Below are 20,124 nucleotides of genomic sequence, written 5' to 3' on the forward strand. Positions count from 1 at the left end.
CTCCTGCCACTGCTACTCCCCCCCTAATCCCCATCTCTTACTTTCCCTCCCATTGCCATAAATTTTCTGCCTTTTGCACTAGACAAATCTGATATGCTGTGCTAAATATTTTAAATGTGGCAAATGATCCTTCATCGCAGAGTAGCATGATTGCATTACAATGTATTAGAACAACATGACTTTGCCAGAGGGTGTTTGTTGGCACCGTGCCGAGTGAAGAAGGCAGCCCAAGTTTAAGAAGTAACTATCAAGTCATTTATCAACATTCGGTCCTAAAACACATGGGGTTGCACCAGCTCGAGCAGCATTTGAGGGATAAATCTGGAGGCTGAGCCAGAAACCCTGAATACAGGCAGACCTTTGAGGGAGCTTCTCAAAATCCAGAGCCCTATCAAAATGTCAAGCTGAGCTCCTGTGACAGATTCAACACATGCTTTTGGCATTTATTCTGTTGCATTTTGTCTCCCCTTTTAGGTTCAGATGAAATATGTGCTGCTTTTCAGTCTCTTGGCCAACCTGTGGAAAGGGCTGATTTGATCTCACACTACTGTAGCATAACGGAAGATCTCTGATGAACCAAGTGGAATCGCAGAAAGCCAACACGTGGTGTCTAGAGCTTGTTTTCCTTCATAATATCCTCATAGGATGGAGGCAAATCAGTTCCCCCAAGGCTGAACTGTGGGGCAGGGGAAGACATCTCCACAGTCATGCAGGGGCTTGGAGATCCAGCGAATGGGCACTGAGGCACTTCACTTGCTGGAAAAAAAGCAAAGCTATAGCTGTACAGCAGACAGGAGTGAAGAAAGAGCTTGGGGGTGAGAGGGGTGAGCCTGGGAGGAGCTGCCAAACCGCTTGGAAACAAGAAAGGCATGGATGTAATTTTTGAAACATGGCATCACAAAGCTTCTCACCACAAACTCCAGATACAATAAGTGAGAACAGAGGAATTTGGGTGGGTTTGGGGTGGGTCCTCCCTGTGGAGACACTGTTCATGACTACCCAGAAAGCAGGCAATACCTCCTCTGGGAAGGGCTTAGTCTAATGACAGAATTAACTTCTTTCTTCTTGGAGGGACTGACATCTGGCCCAGCCTGCTGATGCTGCTGGTAATACACCAGATCAGTACTGGGTGCTACACATAGTCATTAGAGCCCAGTCCTCAAAAGCCTGGGTGCTCCTGGGGGAATGCTGAGGGTGGCTACTGCAGTGAACAGCACCCACCAAGACAACTTTTTTGACAGACCCCAAGGTGCATCAGCCAGTTGAGCCGCCTGCTGAGGTGGCTCAAGTAGGCCAGTGCGGTCTTGCCTGAGTAAGAAATACAGGTCACATGTTGGAAAGGGCTGCCTGACCCCAGGCAGCGCCTGTGCTGCATATGTAGGGCTGTTGAGTGCCCCAGCACCGAGGAGAAGGTCCCCCACACCTCCAGTGTTAGAGTGGCCAAGCCCCGACTAGGCACCTTTGGGACACACGGACACAGCACTGAGTTCAGCTGAAGGTACCGCTGGGGAAAAGTGGATGTGGCCTGCTTAAGCCCTCCGGTCCGTGGTCCGAACATCCCCCCAAGATGCCCGAGCTGGGCACCTCACTGTTCACCAGACACACAGCACCCAGCTGCAGCCTGGCTCCCACTCAAGCCTGGCCACCTCTCACTGGGCTACGGGTGGGCTACGGGAAGCCCGCCGGGGCCAGCAGGACCTTGCAGCAGGTAGGGAGAGGACTAACCGCAAAAGGCATCCGAGCTGCTGCTGAGCGCAAAGACGGCCAGGGTGCGTCGGTGGGGGAGGCAGCTCCGCCGTTTCAGCCAGCACTGCAGGCAGCAGCAGATCCCGCAGGACAGGAGCAAGGCCAGGAAAAACAACATCAGGAACCTGAGGCAGAGGCAGCAGGGAAGGAACAGTACCATCACCATCTGCGGGCAGCACCAACAGATGGCTGCATGTCTTCAAATTAACATATTCGTTAACATCTTTTGCAAATAGCCGTTAAATGTTGCGGTTTCCCCATCAGCGTACTGGACATGATCAAAGTCCCTGGAAACCAATGTCTCAGTGCTGAGTGCTCAGCGCCAAATGCTGGCTGGAAATTCAAACGTTTCTCCCTGAAATCGTTCATCGGTTTTGCCCGGCTCAGTTGTCAGCATACAGTGAGGAGGATATGGATAAATGATTCCCATTAGTCAGTAAAGACAGAACACAGGGACAGCCCAGGAGCAATGCTCTCTAGCTATCAGTCTCTCTTAATGCCTTTCTCTCTATATATCCATCAAAGAATATTATTTGCCAGTTTTTCCCTCTAAAACAGATCTGAAACTTACCACACATACCAGCTGCTAAAGTTTTCATCGCTCTGCCCAATGCACCTAGCAAGGGAAAAATAAAAGGAACTTGCAGTCCAGCGTGAGGGGACTATACCGGCTCCAACACACGTCAACCAACACAAAGAAAAGCATCATCAGTAAGTAGAGGATTGAGAAGTTTTCCTTCATCAAGGGAACCCTATTAAAAGTTTCTCTGGGTAGATGGGAGCAGATGGAGATAATGTACGTGCAACTGGTTTGCCTTTCAACACTGGCACCCACCACCAGCGTTTTTGCTGAAAACCCAAAGAGTTGCCAGCCTCCCTTTCCTCTTTTGGAAGAAAAACTAAATGGCTCTTTTCTGGAAGCCCTCATTCCTCTTCCGTGCCAGTGCGCCAGGCAGGAGCACAGCATCCCCGACAGAGCCCGGGGTGGGAGCAGCCGCGGGTAAGAAAATGGAGAGCCACACTCACCTTTCGCCAAGCTCACAGTCCGACTCAGAGTCTGCTAACTGAAAACACACGTGTAAGTCAGAAAGGGCAGATATGTGTTGGTTTTTTTATAGTTTACCAGTATAATTACTGATCTTAGAGCGGGAAGTGGGAGAGGAAGAGCCGTACAGGTGCCAGCCCCTGCAGGGATGAAAACCCGACCTCTCCCTAGAGACCACAGGGCTGAGCTCTCGCCTCTGCATGTCTCTGGTCTGAGGAAACCTGTATCGAAACCAGCGGATAACCTCACAGAGAGCTTGATAAATTCAACAGTTTGCAGATAAAAGCTAGGCCGAGGGAAAAGTATTTCTTTTGATGTGAAAGAGGGAAGGACAAGAGCAGGGAGACACAAGCAGGTGTCAGAGACCTGTTTACAGAACGGGGCTTTGCTATTCAGAAATGTCTGCTGAAAATGTCCCATGACGAAATTCTTGGTCTGTAGCTCATTTTCCAGTAGCTAATTGTGAATGTAGCTGTAAATTGGAGCTATTTTGACCAAATGTGTGCCCTGCCCAGCATTTTCCTGTTTTTGGATAGTGTGGTGCATCATTCCCAGAGTCAGGTTTCAGGTATTGCAAGTATGTGAACCTGAAACTTGTTTTTCAGGTATATTTTGTACTCTCCACTCAAGCAAGTTTATTGTTGCAAGCCTTCTTGATCTTAGCCTCAGTTTCAGATTATCTGGGCAAAAAGTAGTTGAAGTGGTTCATCAGTATGATTGAATCAAATTCAATACAATTTTTGGCTGATTCACGTTAGGTGTGTTATAACACTTGCCCAACTTTGCTACAAAAAGCTTCAGATCAGGTATATAATTGCAGTAACACTGGGATGCAGAATGAGCAAGATGGAAGAATTTAGATTTATTTCTTGGAGAAAACTACTATAACGTAATTTGTAAATCATTACTTTACTTTGGATTTTGTTCTGCATATATCCAAAACACGTAGAGATTTCTGACTTTTTTTGAGCCAAACTGGAAAGCTCCGTTCTGTAACACAAATTTGTATCAAACATATATAATTGAGAGATCTCATATTACATCTCTAATAAACAGGACTTCTTTGTAAGGATTTTGTTGTGCAAAGCTTGTGTCACTGTAAACAGCAAGAAGTCACCCCACAAATCTCTAACACGTCTGATCCTGTGCACACACTGCCTTTTGGTCCCTAGTTTCACCCGAGGTCTTTAGGTGTAATAAGTCTTTCATATAAAACATTACCTATGAAATTTCATGAGCAGTTGAAACCCAAATGAGGAGTAGAGAAAAAGACAGAAGCTTCAGCTCTTCCAGATGTGTCCTTTTAAAATTGAGCTAATTTGCCATGTCACACATGCACCCTGGTGCAGAACATTTTAATTTTTTTTCTTGCACTTCAACTAATTATTAGAATATATAAAAACCAGACAGCTGATTGCTGTGATTACGTGTACCGTGAGTATTCTTCATGGCTGAATGACAACCTCTGGACTCTCTTATCATCCTTCAAACTACCTCAGCAGAGCTACCTTAGCATAGTTAAACTGCAGCAAAGTGCATCTGCTCTGAGGCAATAATCTATCAATGCAGCCAAACATCCACCTGTGCTGCTGACAACCCAGGCTCTTCCATTTCAGTAGCCATAGACAGAATAAAGGATTAAGGCAGTCACGTTTTCTCTGCATTAACTGGAATTGTTGTGAACATTAAATCCTCCCCAAATTTATCAGGTCCTCAAAAAATTCTTCCCCCCAAAATAAAAAGAGCTGATGACTAAATTCTGTAAAAGTTGACATTTCCCACCACAAAATCCCTAAAATCAGCCTGGTCCCAGTGAAGAGTTTCGTTACCTGGAAGAAGGTTAAACACAAAACTCCAGTTCCTGTGGTCCATGAAGCAAAACACAAAGCTCCAGGTCTCTGCATCACTAACAGGAGAAACGTGGGAAGAGCTTTGTTTGCAGCAGTGTTTTACCCTCCGTAATTTGGAGCTTTTAAAATTTCTTTGCACATTGTGCCTTCAGCCAGAAAACACATTACCCAATGGCTTCCCACACTTCAGAAATTACCCCTAGCCAGGGAACGAATTTGGGTTTGCATGGACACATTCAAACAGCTGCTAGAAGTTAAAGGAACACTAGTTTAAGGTCAGCACCTTGCAGTTGTTTCAGTATTTTCATAGCTGTTCACAAATTCCTGTTGCTGAAACTTAGTTCCATATTAACCCACGGCTGTATTTAACAGGACCTGCTACAAATAAAGAATCACTGGAGACAGTATTGTGAGGCCATGCTTTCATTACGTGTTGCCTCCAGCTGCAATTCTGGCATTACAGAGAAAGCGGAGCTACTTCCAACCATCTCCTACGCACTGTGCCTACCACCTCAAACATGTGCACCAAGGATGAAGGAAAGCCTTCCCAGCCTGAGACAACCACCACCGGCACCTCTACTGCTGTTACGCAGCTGCCAGGGGTTGGTTTGCTAGGAAAATGCATCCAGAAAAACATATATCCCCAATGGTTCTCATAAGGGATACAAAATTTCATTGCACAATATGAGCACTGATTTGATCCTAATGGATACATCCAGATGATGTAGTTAAACAGGGGCGGAAGATGGTTTGCACCATAGCTCTGATCAGCGCAGAACGGACGATCCCGGTTTGTTCGGCAGTCAGTAATAGATTGTCACTGAAGTTTACAGCCCGTGGCTGAAATGCACTATTAACTATGGTTCTTCCAGATTTAACACAAAGGGTGTTGCTGTGAATATGTTTAGCCGTGACTCCAGAAGTTAAGCATTATGTTGTGATGCCATTACTTCAGTAATGATTGACAAAACTAAGCTGCTTTTGAGGTACACCTCTGTGGCTTTGCTTCAACTTAAAGGTCAGGAAGCCTAAGCAACTCTGGTACACATACTCAACACAAGTTTGTTATTTACTGTTAAAGTTTTGCATAAACCCAGTCCAAACCCTGATGTTGTCAAATGTTTACTTTCAGCTCACTACTAATTAAAGGCAAGCCTCTGAAATGATTCCCTCTGAGAAAGCATCTCTCATAATGGTGCTACGTGTACATGCTACACAATATAAATGGTCTGAATGTATTGGTGTCCTGGTTCAGACCAATCCTTTTCAATTTTGTTCGACAGTAAATTGCCAAACCAATTTCTTAGCTGTTTTCTTAAAAAAAAAAAGCTCCTGCAGTATAAAAATGTGCACAGCCTAGCTGGGAACCTTGTGACTTTTACAATTTCAGGCTTCAAAGACATCATCCATCAATGAAGTAATTTCAGATTTCTTCCTTTCACAATTACTTCCCTCACACCAGCACGCAGGGTACTTCCAATTTAGAGCTACCAAATGGATCATCCCCAGTATTTCAGGGGGCAGGTACCACAATGAGTTCCTGGTATTGAAAAATAACACATGGCTTTTGTTCTGGGTCTATTTCTAGAAGAAAAGGGGAAGAATTGTATTCTGCCACTGCTCGGCTTCCTGACCTCGAGGTAAACTTTGAAGTTTTCTGCTGGTTGCTCCCATACAGAGGTTTCAAGTTGTGGTGGCAATTTGTGGAGTCTGTCCCTGTATTCTCGGTAACAATTCAAGAGGAGAGAGAGTTGACTAAGAGGGAGTTCACGAACAGCCCTGTCTTTTGCTTCAGGCACGATCCCAATACTGAAAAGAGCTGCTGCTTCAGCAGGAAAACTCTCCCTGTCCGTGATCTGCTGAGCAGCTTGAATACATGAATGTCATAGAAGGCCCCAGCACTTGGTCTAAGGCAGCCAGGACCCCACACCAAAAGCCCAGAGGAGCTCTGCACCAAAACCCACGGTGGGCTGCGACCCCTCCTGCCCGCTTTCTGCCTACTGCAACGCTGCTGCCTTCGGGGTTTGGCAACACCGAGAGACTCGTCTTCTGGGTAGCTCTGTGTCCGACAGTTATCTCCAGTCTGAGGGATTTTTCTAGGCTTTTTGTCATTCCTCCCACAAGGAGATATACGCACACACACATATGTGTATACATACATGAAAGGTAACACCTGCTCCCTCCTCCTTGTCCACTTACTGATGAAAAGTTTCGTATCTCTTGCCCCCTCAATCAATTATATCCACCTCGTCAGTGGACTTGGGAAGCTGCTTTCTGATAGATGTTAACTCACGGACATTAGATTAAAAATCTGTTATTTCCTCGTCATCTTATGTCGTTGCTAGGTGACAAATGCATCTCCCAGGCAGCAACAGGAACTACTGCAACATACAGCAATTTATGATTGTCCATTATCTCTTTGTTTAAAGTGCCTAGTCTTGGGAGGAAGATGTGCAGTTCTAGGATCACCCAAAGGGTGACTTTTAGAGTTGTCACAGAAACCACTTCTGCTGGGGGCTGGCTCTTGCTGGGCTTCATGAGAGGGGATGCAAGACTAGGCGACAGGAGGAATTTGGGAGAAGCTGATTTAAATTGCCAAGTCCAATGGGGCCGAGGTTGGATTAGGGGTCTGAATTTCAGGAACTGATCTCATTCTTGTGTGTATGTGCACTAGAAGGGATGGCCTTTGCTGTCTTGAGTGTCATACAATAATTTTCAGTCATGCTTTTGGTTTGAGCCAAAGTTTCAGGGAACACCCTGGGGACCTCTGGATTCTGGTAAGAGTGGGAGGGAATTTACTGGCAAACAGGAGCCCACACAGAGCCCCTGGCAGCTCATAAGCACAGCTAGATGTTTCAAGCTCTTCCTTAGCTGCCTTCAGAGCATTTGGTGGCTGCTGAGGATGACTTTTGGGAAAGCAATCACCTTGCTAAGCTCTGACCAGCCTCCCAGTACAGTCCACAATGGGACTGTGGAAGACTTTTCCAGAAAGCAAGCAAGAAAGGAGAGTGGCAGGAGGAGAGGTGGGACAGACACAGGGAAGGACATAGGACAGGATGGAGAACACAGAGATGTGATGTGGAAGGGAGACAAGGAAAGGCAGGGCAGCCCTGCTCTCTACGTTAAGGTTGACTGACAAGAGTTAATTAAGCATGTGTTGGCTTTTTTATGTCGCAGTGTTTTCACAACACTACAACAATCAATTTTTCCTCCAGCCTAAGTCCACTGGGAGCTCTCCCCTCCCTACTCAACTTCACCACTGTGGCTGGCTCAGTCTACTTTTGCAGCTGCATCCTTGGGGTGTCTGGGCTCAGCCAGGCTGCGATCATCCCTCCTGGCCTGTCCTGGGAAGACTCACGGCAGGTAAATTGAGTTTAGCCAAAGAGAACAGTAACAGGAAGGACTGAGGATCGAATGTTGCCCCTCTGCAACAGGAGAACTAAAGCAGCTTCGGTCTCATCCTCACAAAATGAAAGCTGCAAGGAGCTGCTTGCTCCCTACAAACACACCGAGATGAATAAATGCAATGCTGGGGAGAGCTATTTAAGCTAATGGACAGTTCTGGCATGGGAACAAATGGGAGCAAACTGGCCACGAATAAATTGAGACTGGAAATGCAAAGAAGGTTCACCCCATCCAGAGCACTGAGGTTGTGCAGCAGCTTGTCTGTGGGAGGAGTGTGGGCATGAAACCAAACAGTTCCTGGGATGGAAGTCATCCAGCTCCCACAGGGGATGTAACCACTTCAGCAGGACTTGCTGACCCAGAGAGTCCTTTCCCACCCCTTGGAAACCGCTCCACTTGGTCCTTGGACCCTCAAACCCATCTACATGTGCAGGAGTCAGCCGAGGCAGTCCCGGGCTTGTGTGAGCAAGGAAGGATGAACTCTTTAAAACAAGCCTCGGTAGAGCTGGCACAGCCTGTTGTCTTTCAAAAGGATTATAACTACTTGCTGCTCACTGATGAATACAGCCCTTTGTGAGCCTGTGCAGGGACGTGCTGCACAGGGGGAAGGAAAGACTCCGGGCACTGATTTAAATGAGTGCAAACAAGGATGACATTGTTCCGCTGCATCCTCCCCAGGAGCAAGGCTTTGCAGGTCACCCTCGGGTCTGAGGCAACTGCAGCTACCTCCGCTGCTTTGGATGGTCCAGAGAGCCCTTTTGTTTGCCTTGGCATATCAGTAGGGAAAATCCAGTAGAGAATGGGGTCAGTGAAGCCTTATGTCTGGCAGAAAGCCAAAGGAAAAGGAATCTTATTTTAGGTTAGTTATTTGTGAAAGGGTTTTCTATATGTATGTGTATATCCCAGACTGAGAACTACAGAAAACTGCATCAATACATAGGTGTTCATGGAGTCCTCAAATCCTTAAATCACACATTCATGGGAAGTCAAAACTTTAAACTATCCACAGTATAAAGTCCACCGAACTGTTGAGAAATTGCTATGAATTGTCCAAATACCCCTGTTCCAACCCTATAATGAACACCTGAAATAGATACTGCAACAACTGAAATATTGAGCATACATGAAAGGATTTAGGCAGGAGCTTCGTTGCTCTGGAATTCACAGGGATAAGCAACTTTGAGAAGCGCACCTTTCAAGCAAGTGTCTTGTGCATGCTGATGACTCTGGTACCGACTCCACTGTCAGCATTAAAAACAGAAAACAGCGTGCAGTCTTTTATGGAGAGCTGTGTTGTGGTGGGGCAATGGGAAGCTGAAAGAATTCAGAGAAGTGGTTTGGGTTTTTTCCCCTCCCTCTAAGTTGCATTTTGTTTTGAAAACTTAAGTTGGATCCTAAAAAAAAAAGTGCCAAATTAACAGTATTTGGGCTAAGCCTAGCAGTTGTTTGGTTCTATGGGAGAATTCAGAGCTCAAAATTACATTTTAAGATGTGCTGCACCTGAGGAATAAATGGTAGTTTGGCTTCCCTGATTTCTGGCTTGGACATTAGGACTTGAGATAATTCTCAGCTCTGTCATTGACTTGACTTCCCACATAGCCACGAAACTCTGTGTATTACAGCCCACCTGGAAAAAGAGTGTAAGAGACCTTTCATCTCACAAGCTCTCCAGATAGGCACTGTACCTCCCACAGAGCATGTCAGAAATCAGTTCAAAGGGCTGGATAACCCTCAAGACATGAGGAACAGAAAGGCAGAATTAAGGATAAAGCTGATAAAATTAAAAGCAGCTTGAATAAAGAGAAAGATGAAGTATACCAGAAATACAGTCAAAGTAATCACCAGCAGAAATTTTCCCCTTTGGTTTTTTAATGTGAAATTGAAGCTGATTACGGCTACTTGAATCCTGAAGCCTGCTGCTGTTTCTTTGTGCTCAAACAAGTCCTCTTACTTTTAATCAGTTAAAATTGTATTTGTATTTTAATCATTAGAAATTATATTTGGGTTTTAATTCTTTTTCTTAATTTCACTTCTTTTTTCATTACTCTGTTGCCAGGAGCTAAGAAATTACAGTTAAAAAATTAAATGTCTTTTGTATTTTAATCCCTGTAATTTACTTAGCTGCTGGATGTAAAAAGACAAAAGGAGAATAAATTGCTTGAAAGCAGACAGAGGCTTCATTTTCCCCTGCCTTTGAGTTACTGATATCACATTGGACACCACATGGGAGGTTTTGGCTGAGAAATTAGCATGAGAATATCTGGCACATCCTGAAACACATTTTCAAGTCAATTTTCCAGGCAGAACCACTTAGCAATGAACGCTGAAATACATCACACTGCCGGTCATTATCAGCTGGCACATGCGCTACTTCGCCAAGAAACCCCGTGGTCTGGGGGTTACCTCTGCAAGAGGGGCCACACGGGTACACGGACACACACGTGCCTCTCGGTGCCTCCTGCAACACCCAGACCCCAGGTACCAAAGGCTTGATGTGCTGTGCCCTTAAGTGAAGGCACCTGCTAACATTTCAGCCTAAGGCCTCCTCAGATTTTCCAAATACCTATTGACCGTTGCCACAGTTGATTGCTTGTAGCCTTACCTTGCATGTTGAGTTCTTGCCAGTTGCCCTTTATGGGTTTATTTTGAATTGTTGAGAGCCTCAGGTGCAGCCTGTCCTCTGCCAAGCACCCCCAGCCCACGTGGGCTCCAGGCAGGGAAGAGCAGTGATTTCAGACCCTCATTCCTTGCAGGCAGTCAGCTCGGGACAGGCTGCAGCCAAATGCCCACACACCCAGAATTAGGGAGTGCTCGTATCAGTGTTTATGGATTCAAGAAACACAGCATCAGCAGGCTGCTCTCTAACTTTCCTCTTGTGACAGGTAAAAAGTCAAATGCTCTGCCTGGGAACATGGCGAGCTGCTGCTTGGGGTGAGATGCTGCGTACCCACCTGCCTTGTGCTCCCCAAGCATGCTGCAGCAGCATAGGTGGGATCAGGGTAGGGAAAAGACAAGGAGGCTCCCCTGGGTTTACTCCCCCTCCACATCAGCCTCCAGAGCCCTGCAGCACAGCCAGGATGCCCTCTGGCCACCCAGCTCAGCTCACCTCCTCTCCAGGCTGGTGCCAGGGTGAGAAACGCTGGCTGGAAGACCAGATGGAGAGCTTGCATCTACCTCCCTGCTCTGCAGAAGTTTGCTGCATGTATAAACAGACAGAGAGAGAGAGGGGGGATTCTTCCAGGGCAGACAGGGATTGCAAATAAGGCCACGCAAGAGGCATGCTTGGCATAGCCCTTTCTCCCTTTTGCAAATCTCCCACCAGCTTTACTGTTTCACTTAATCTCCCAGTTTTATATCTTTGCCTGGTAATATGTCTGAAGAACGCACTCCTGTTTTTAAATTCAACACATTCAAACAGCCAGGCTCTGCACATTTCTTTCTTTTAACCTGTCCCTTAAAACTCACCCTTTGATTTCCCCACTGACTCCTGCTTCTGCTCCCTCAATTTCTCTCTGGCTAAGCACCATTGTCCTAGCAACCTGAATCTTCCCAAGCTCATCTCCCTTCCCTAGAGGTCCAGCTCAAATTCACCAGAAAATTTTACCTTACCCTGAAGCGGGTTTTTATAATCCCTCCATCTCCCACAGGCCTTTGCAGCTCTGGAAGCAAAAGGTGCAAACACTCAGAACTGCCCTTAAAACAGATGAGGGTGGTTATGTAAGATTTATTCAACAGGAGAGGAAAATGATCTTTCCCCCCATTTACTCTGATGATAATCTCCCTCTTCTAAAGCAAACAAACTCCAACTGGCCACTTCTGTAAACTCTTTCCTTGTATTTGCAGGGGATTTTTTTGTGCTGTAACAACACTTAGGTGTGCAGAGTGCTAAGGGCTGTATAAATGTAAGGCTACTGATATGCATGAAAGTCTGGATGTCAGAGAAGTGACACTCTTCTCACTTCCACTTGGGTGGCAATCAGCATTAGATATGGATCTATTTTTTAAACCTCCCCATTCTTACAAGGTATTACTCCTGTACCAGCTCTCTCTGAGTCTCCCCAGTGTGCTACAGACATCAATTAGCCCCAATCCTATGAGAGTTGAAGAAAATATTTAGCTTACATTGCCTCTTGTGATGCTTGGGCACAGTGTTTGAGTGACATAACAGAGTCTTCCAGGGTCTCGGTGGCAGTGCTGGGGCTGGAACCCAGGAGTGCTGAGGTTCAACTGTGTTAAGTATCGTAGCTTGCACACCTAAAAGGTATCCCTGAGGAAGGCTTTCTAGAGGAATGTCCTTGGAGCAACAGAGCAACACCAGTACAAACACTGAAAATCACAGTTCAGACACCCACGTCATCTCCTGTGCACAGACCTCATCTTCCTTGAGGTTCTCATCCATGCTTTCATGCTTTCCTTACTCTTGCAAGCCCTCGTGTCAGGGACAGAAAGAATGAGCCTAATCCTGCAAGACGCAGAGTTCCCACTGCCTGCAGGCAGGGCGGATGGTGCTGGGGTATCCTCGGGGTGAAACCCGGGCACTCCGTTCCTGCCGGGAAGGATGTTGCACCAGGGGCCCAACACTGCGCTGGCTACGGCCAGTGAGAGCATAGTGGGCCCTGAATGGAGCACAACCATCTGTGAATTTACTATTCCTTCTCAAATGCTAATTAGTTATTTACATAAAACTTTGGAACATTTTAATTAGCTGCGTTAATTTAGAATTCACAAAAAGAGAGCTATAAAAGTCTATTATATGGGACGCTTATTCAAATGAAGCTTGAAATGGCACATGGTGATGTACTCACAAATCTCCTGCCAACACAGTGAGAAAAAAGAGAGGGTGGCCAGGCTTTGAGTGAGGCAGCAAGGAGGCTGGCATTTCTGCTGCACTGGGTAAAGCTGAGAAGCCGGTCCTGGTTAGGGAGATGGTCATTTCCCACTCAAGGTCTCAGCTTGACAGCCCCAGACTCACATTGTCCCAACATCGTTGTATTTGATGTGTCCTCATCCTCAAGGGAGCATTAACACTTCTCTCTTTTCTACTGATCAGCTATTTTTTCCTAAATTTGTAGGAAGTCACTGTTATGTTCGGGTTGATTTGAGATGATTCAAATCAGACTAAAATGGGCAGCAGTTTGTGGAGCCGCAGGAATGAGATGGATGGACATTGGTCCATCAGTCATATGATCACGCTACCCTGTTTCTTTAGGAGATTAGGTGATGCAAACAAATACACTTCCAGTATGGACTTGCCAGGTGGGCAATAAGCTCCCCTTGGGCTGCTTCATAAGTCTTTGCCGTTCAGCTCAAGCCCTGGGATGGGCACCACAAGGCAGGAAACCTCCCTCCTGCTCTGTGCAGGCTGTGACAGCATGCCCAGACATCATTCCTCTGGCATCCCACCTGCGGTTACTCTGCCTGCACTGGCAATAAAGGCAAAGTGTCCTGGTCCTGCCTCAGTTGGACCTTTATTCTCAAGGCAGGTGGAGAAGGACTTTCTTTTACCAAGTTCTTCCTTTCCTTGGCACTAAATTCAATTAAAGCAAAGCTGCCTGTATGTGGCTAGACTGATAACTCTGTAAATCCATCCATCTCAAGTTGTTACAGAATCTAAATTACACCATCACCATTAATCCCAAGACAGAGAAATGCCCAAGCAGCTATATAAAATAAGAGACACTCTGTTCTAAGATTTCATCTGGCAGGGAAAATTGTTTTCTATATAAAATACAGCACACGTTACCTCTTGAGGTTAAAGACTTGATTCAATAAATCTAGAATTACTCCAAGTGTACTTTTACATGGAAGCTGTCTTCCTTGAAGGAAGGTAAGTTCCAGCATCACACCCAGTTGTGACAGAGCTGCTGTCTGCCTGAAGAGCTTGAGGACAGCATGGAGCGAGGGAAACGCAATGCTATATCCAAAATGTTACAAACAGAATCATGGGTGGTGACATTAAAAGCGAGAGGGAGCCACAAACTCTTCTCTGCTCCATGACAAAATGCCTGGGGCTCACAAGAAGTCTAGAAACATTTTTATTTAATTTTCTAAAAATCAGCAGAACGGTAGGAACATTGCACTGAAACAGATCCACTTCACTAAAATCAATGGGTCAGCTGGGCTTCCTGTACTTCTTTGATGACCCATAGTCTGGCGTTTTGCAGGCTGTTGGGCAAATAATGCTAGAAAGATTGTGTTTTCAAATCAGAAGGAAGGTTTTGGCTGCATAGTCTGCATGGGCATCTATTACTCTGCACAGATACTGGAAAATGTAAGTCATCGTTCACAGCAGGGAAAGATCAAAGAGGGCTGTCACGAGGGGCAAGAGGTGACTATCAGAGCAAATGACCTGTTCATTAGTCTATGGGTTACGCTTGCAGAATAAGAAGCAGGGATAAGTCCTGCTATAAAACCTCTTACGAAGGGGAGTGGAGAACATGTAAAGTTCAGCTCTGTGTTGTCTGGGAAAGCAGGTGGACCACTTAACCTACGGATGGACTAGTTCACCTGCAGATGGGATAACTAACCCGGAGGTGGCTGCTTCCCTCTCTGTCTTTGGCTTCAGGGGAAAGGATTCGTGCACAGCTCAAGCCTGTGCAATCCCATGGGAGTAGATGTGTTGATCTGATGGAGGCCAGCCTGGGATTGTTGTTTCAGTCTTTATCAAAGATGAAGAGCCTGAAGATACTTTGAGAATCACTGCCACCATCAAGGCAAATTGGAAATATTCTCTGGGCAAGAATTTGCTTGATAGCAACAACAGAAGGGAATGAAGCTAGAAGGCACTGGCAGCCAACTGGCAGGTAGTTCATGGGTATCAAATCCTTTAATCCAACCTTTTAAAGCCCATCAAAAGATTTTACAGCCAGTATATAAATGCCCCGTGAAATACAAGGCTGCTGGAAATTATTGAGGACAAGAGCCAAGCACAATTCAGAAAGAAATTGGACATCACCATGGAAAAGGAGAATTTGTAGAACAATGAAGTACTTTTTGGAAAGCCTTTCCATTTTGATGCATAATCTAGATTCACACTAACAGAGGTGCAGAGGAAACATAACTCATAATTACTCTCTTACTTTCCTCTGGCCATAGTGGGAGCCAGGACACCAGAACTGTGCTCAGCAGAGCAATTCCTATTTCCAATTTTGAGCTCTTGCTGTTTATTCAGAGCTCGCCCATTGACCCATCTTCCTGCCACAAACTGATTAAGTGCACATGTCAGAAGGACTGCCTGCAATATAAAGCAATCGGTGAAAAGAAAAAGGAAGGGTATAAAACAAGTAGCTTTTTGCTAGTAACTTCACTGTGAAGGAGCTGGAAGTCACGGCAGCACAGCAGCACATGTCAGGATAGTCCAGAGGAAAGCCATGGAAATGGTTGGGGAGTTCAGCCCAGAAAATGCACCTGCAGCTTTGCGTTGGCCTGAGCGTTGATCCCCTTCTCCAGGTATATAAAGGCAGGCTCCCAGGGTGGGCTCAGAAAGGCAGGCACAGCATCACCTCACCGTGCACGAGGTCCACCCCAAACCTCATTCCTACCACCCCCACCCCTCCCAGGTCTGTCTCAGCATTGCCCGACATGACAGCCTACGTGGAGGACCAGCTCGTAGGAGGCAGGGACACGGTGCCTCGCCCTCTGAGTGGAGGGAGCGGGGTCTCTCTCATCACCAAAAAATGAATAGGCTTGGTCTCAATGTCTTCCACCTGCTGGATTCAAAGTGTGGTTTTAACTAAACTGAGAAGAAAAGGACAGAGGAGGAATGATAAAACAGGGTTTGGGGTGTGGAGGTTGTGGTTTTGTTTCGTTTATAAGTTCAGTATCTTGTGAACAAAGAGAAGTGGAACAGCATGGCAGAAACCGGTGCTGGAGAGCATTGGTCCCTAGCATCAGGGCCAGGGGTGTTAGGAGATGATGTCCAGTGACAGCTTTGCCATCTCCCAGGCTGGCCAGGAGTCCCCAGGGCTGCAGCCAGGGTGAGAAGAAGAGCTTTAAGAAAGGGGTAGATCTTTCCTCGCCAGCTGGGCTGGGTGAGTAGATCTAACTTTACACTTAATCAGAAAACAGTTTCGCAAAGCTTGTGTACTGAGGTGATGAAGAATTGCACTTGGCAGATAACAAACGCACATCGCATCCCGTAAATCTTTCCTAAAAGGGCATCACAAATTAATCTCTCTGCTGGAGTTCCTAATTTTTTTTAGAGCATCATTTATCAATTTAATTTAACATTACTTCAGTTGCTAAGGAACCATGATTGGAAACCTCCACCAAGCAGGTTCGAACACTAATGCCTGGTCATCTAATTGGAAAATATTAAAAAAATCAAGCTGAAGTCTACCCTCTCCAGCCACACTGCACACAGAGACATGGAAATGTTCCCTATTATATATAATAGCACTGTTTATTAGTCAAGACTTGTAATTGTTGGAGAGAACAGCAAAATCACAAAAGGTTCAATAAAAGTGACTCGCAAATTAATCTCATTATACTTGAAATTGAACTGCTTTCCATGCTCCTGGCAGAGGTACCTCAAGGATGCCGAAATTGCCTGTGCCTCTGTATTGCATTTCATATCATGATCCTTCTGCTTTACACCGTAATGCAGTAACTCTCCATCAGGCCAGTGACGGGAAGGGGGCTGTTTACTTAGTGATGTGTGAAATGATGAATAAAGCTTCAGGAAATTTTGGGGGGAGAGGGCAGTAAGGGGAGAGCTTTATTACATTATTGGGTCACCATCGACCCCAGAAATCCAGAGATTTGGCACATCCTTCAAATAACGAGCATCAAATGGGGGAAAAAAGAAGGTTCAGTGCTGGTTCAAATTTCTGCACATCTGAAAATGTATCTTCATTTCAATTAAATCTTGACCTATTTTTAATCAAAAGAGCCTGCTGTATCTTGCTACCTCAGAAGACTGGCATTGCCAGCAGGATGCTGAAATCTCAGGTCCCGGCTCACTGGGGAGTGATGCAGTCTTTCCTCGGGGCAGCACACAGGCGGGTCTGCCTCCACGGGGGCCGTGGACTGCATCCCACGTGTGTCCGAGTGCCTCTCCTCACTGCCATCGCTGCAGGGGAGGCCTAGAGCAGACACACGGAATGAAATGACTCATGTGGTGTCGTACAGCAGGTCCCAGATGTACCAGCAACTGGAACCACAAAAACGAATCGGGCCCTCCAGCTCCCAACCCATGCATGGCACAGGCATTGCCCTGAAGCCCACCGTGGGGTCACAAAAAGGGACCTGAGCTGTCACTGAAAGGGACAAGATGGAGAGACAGGTCAGTAATTTTTCTAGATGAATATTTTCAAAGGAAAAGATAGAGTGATATTTGCATAAGCTCCTGCGACATAAATAATAAATAAGCAATATAGTATCTATATACAGACATACACACATATACACATGCATTACAAAGAGCTCTTCTTTACTCATTAATTCCCTCGGGAGTTAGAAAATCACAGCTGAAAACAATCATTTGTATGCAGAGATAGACAGAATTTTCTGGTTTTTACTAAGACAATAATTTTTGACAAAACAACCCAAACAAATTAATGTGGGCCATACTCAATAATTTTGTCTAAAAAAAAAGCGAAAGAGATATTTTCAAAAAGTAAAGGAAATAAAAAGCTGATTGATTCTTATATTTGCAATTTCTTAAGTTTTAATTTTATAACACTATTCTCAAGACTGACCAATTCAACCCTTGCATAAAGCTTCTGAAAAACTGACTCTCTGTTGCACTGGGAGTGGTTCAGCATGAAACAGGGGTGGGGAGTACTCACCAGAAAAATGGCAAAACTCCCCCAATTCGATTTTAAGTAGGCTTAGACCAGTGCTTCCACTTTTTTGATTCATCTTCAAAGCCAAAAAATTCCCAGTTCTCCCAGGCATACTTGTGTGTCTGACAACTGGGCAGGTGGGCCATCAGCCAGCAGCTCTTCTTGCTCCTGCCATTCCCTACTCTTATCACCAGCAGTGGTGGACACAGGCAGTTCCACTTCTGTCCCAGCATTTCCACTTGTGTGTTGCATCTTCAAATCACAAGCAGCGAACCCTTGAGCAATAATATTTGATCTGATATTGCATAATCTGCTGAGCATATAAAAATTGGGAAGACCAGAATAATGCCTACTAGCAGAATGAGTTTGATGATGCTGATTTAAAAAAAAAAAGTTATTAAAAAATTAAATGTTTTCCCTGGGCATTGGGAGGATGAGATACTCCCTAAAACTTGAAATGACTTTCAATCAATATTTCCTGCAGTTTTCCTGGCCTTTTGCAACATCCCCCTGACTTTATTTCTGATCTTAAACACTGAAGATTTAATCAATCATTGCTCCCCCTGCTCTTGGAATCAAAGTAGTTCAAAGTACCTGTATTTACTGAATGTCATTAGGTCATAGTGATGAAGTAGCTGTGCTCGTATCCTTAATCCGCACCTTATTACAAAGCAACATAAGATAGAGCTGTCTTTGCCCAGCAGCACTTTACCAAGTAAAGCCCCGGACACTGTACTAAAGCACAATGGTGGGAGAAGGAAAGGACTGATCTTCCACATTTCTCAAGGCTAATCTTAAAGGTTAATGGAAAGAAGACAACAGATGCCTTGTGAATTATTGCTTTGCATATTAAACCTTCTTTCTTGGGTTGAATGCAAGGCTGGGGTGTTCCTTATTTTGTTACAGAAACTAGCAGTAGTTGATTTCGTCCATAGTGCCACGAAATTTTATCTACCTCACACCTGGAGGGTTGTTTCAGCAAGAGATGAGAGATGCTACCAGCAATAACAAAATCACATGCCCTTTGGATATATAACTGAAATGCAAAGGACTCATCTAGCTACTCCCAGAAGTACAAGCACACCTGGCTACAGCAGGAGAGAAAAATGGAGAGCTGCTCCCTGGGGATTTGCAAGAGCTCCTTTCCTCTACAGGCAGGCACATGAGGAGGCCTGCGGGATTCACCAGCTCTGCTACGCTGGGTGCACACGCTGCTGCTTTAGGCAAGTCTCTAGCAATCCGCCTTGCTTGGTTTTTCACTATCTAGAACAAGCCCCAGCAAGGACTTGCATGATGGTTGTTCCAGAGACCCCATACCACGGAGCTGCGAAACTTCACAGTGCCAAACACTGCCTTGTTAGGGCTCATCAGGAGTTAAACTAACAATAATATCTGTCATAAATACTTTCAGGAATAACAAAACTTCACCCTGCATTGCAGTTGTGGAGTTGTTGGCTGTGCCTTGCTGTTTGCAAATACATGCTGCATATTTTGAACAAATAATTCTTAAAATTCCAACTCTTCCCTTCAGGACATTCTCCAGTGACGATTTGTGCTTTACATTGAAAGCAACTGATTCTTCCTTCAACAAACGAAATGTTTGCCAGAATGGCATATTAAGAAACCAGACTCTCTGCCCCTCTACCACCAGGCAGGACCCGGCTTTACCAGCCTGCGGAAGGGACCCTGCCACTGCTCAGCCACCAGCGCATCATGCAGAAACTCCCCTGAGCCCTCCTTGCTGTGCGCTCCTCCCCTGCATCGCCAACAAATACCTCCACCGCCAACATTTCTGAGGTAGCCATGGCCCTTAGGGACTGGACCTGAGATACACAGAGCAGAGGTGTCTGCTCAGAGTCACTTAGAGTCCAAACCACGCAAATCCTTTCACAAGCAGATGCAATATCTCTGAGCTGTTTTGCCTCGAACATTTGGAACATTTATTTTTCTCAGGCAAGTAATCAAATAGTTGTTACCCTCGCTCTATGTAAAAGAACACTTAAGCCTGTCCTTAATTTGTAGGATGGTATTTAAGGTTAAACTCATGTTTAAACAACAAGCAATTTTTTTTCTTTTAATTAAGATTTATACAGGTTCCCATCTGTAGACTAAGTGATGAAATCCTAATGAGCAGAGAGTCTAATTATGATCATTCTGTAATTGAAATAATGGTGTGCCTCAGAATAAGGCTATTATGTTGCCAGATAATGGACTAATAAGCTCCAAAGAAGCACTAACAAAGGTCTGTAAAAGACTCTTGCAGTTCTTACGAGGACATGCCTACTTGCAAACA

The 20,124-nt window shown here is 45.4% G+C and overlaps 1 protein-coding gene across 1 annotated transcript; it reads right to left on the reverse strand.

The window, feature by feature from the left end:
* Positions 1-501: 501 nt before the first annotated feature.
* TMEM207 (transmembrane protein 207) lies at positions 502-15,629 on the reverse strand. Its single transcript, XM_030028741.2, has 6 exons — positions 15,554-15,629; positions 4,621-4,721; positions 2,773-2,810; positions 2,318-2,362; positions 1,726-1,871; positions 502-756 (listed from the first exon to the last, which is right to left on the reverse strand). The coding sequence occupies exons 1-6, from the start codon at positions 15,627-15,629 to the stop codon at positions 611-613; spliced, it is 552 nt and encodes a 183-aa protein (XP_029884601.2). The 3' UTR covers positions 502-610.
* Between the last annotated feature and the right edge of the window lie 4,495 nt (positions 15,630-20,124).

The sequence above is a fragment of the Aquila chrysaetos genome, chromosome 10 (genome assembly GCF_900496995.4).
Source record: "Aquila chrysaetos chrysaetos chromosome 10, bAquChr1.4, whole genome shotgun sequence".
Lineage (NCBI taxonomy): Eukaryota > Metazoa > Chordata > Aves > Accipitriformes > Accipitridae > Aquila > Aquila chrysaetos.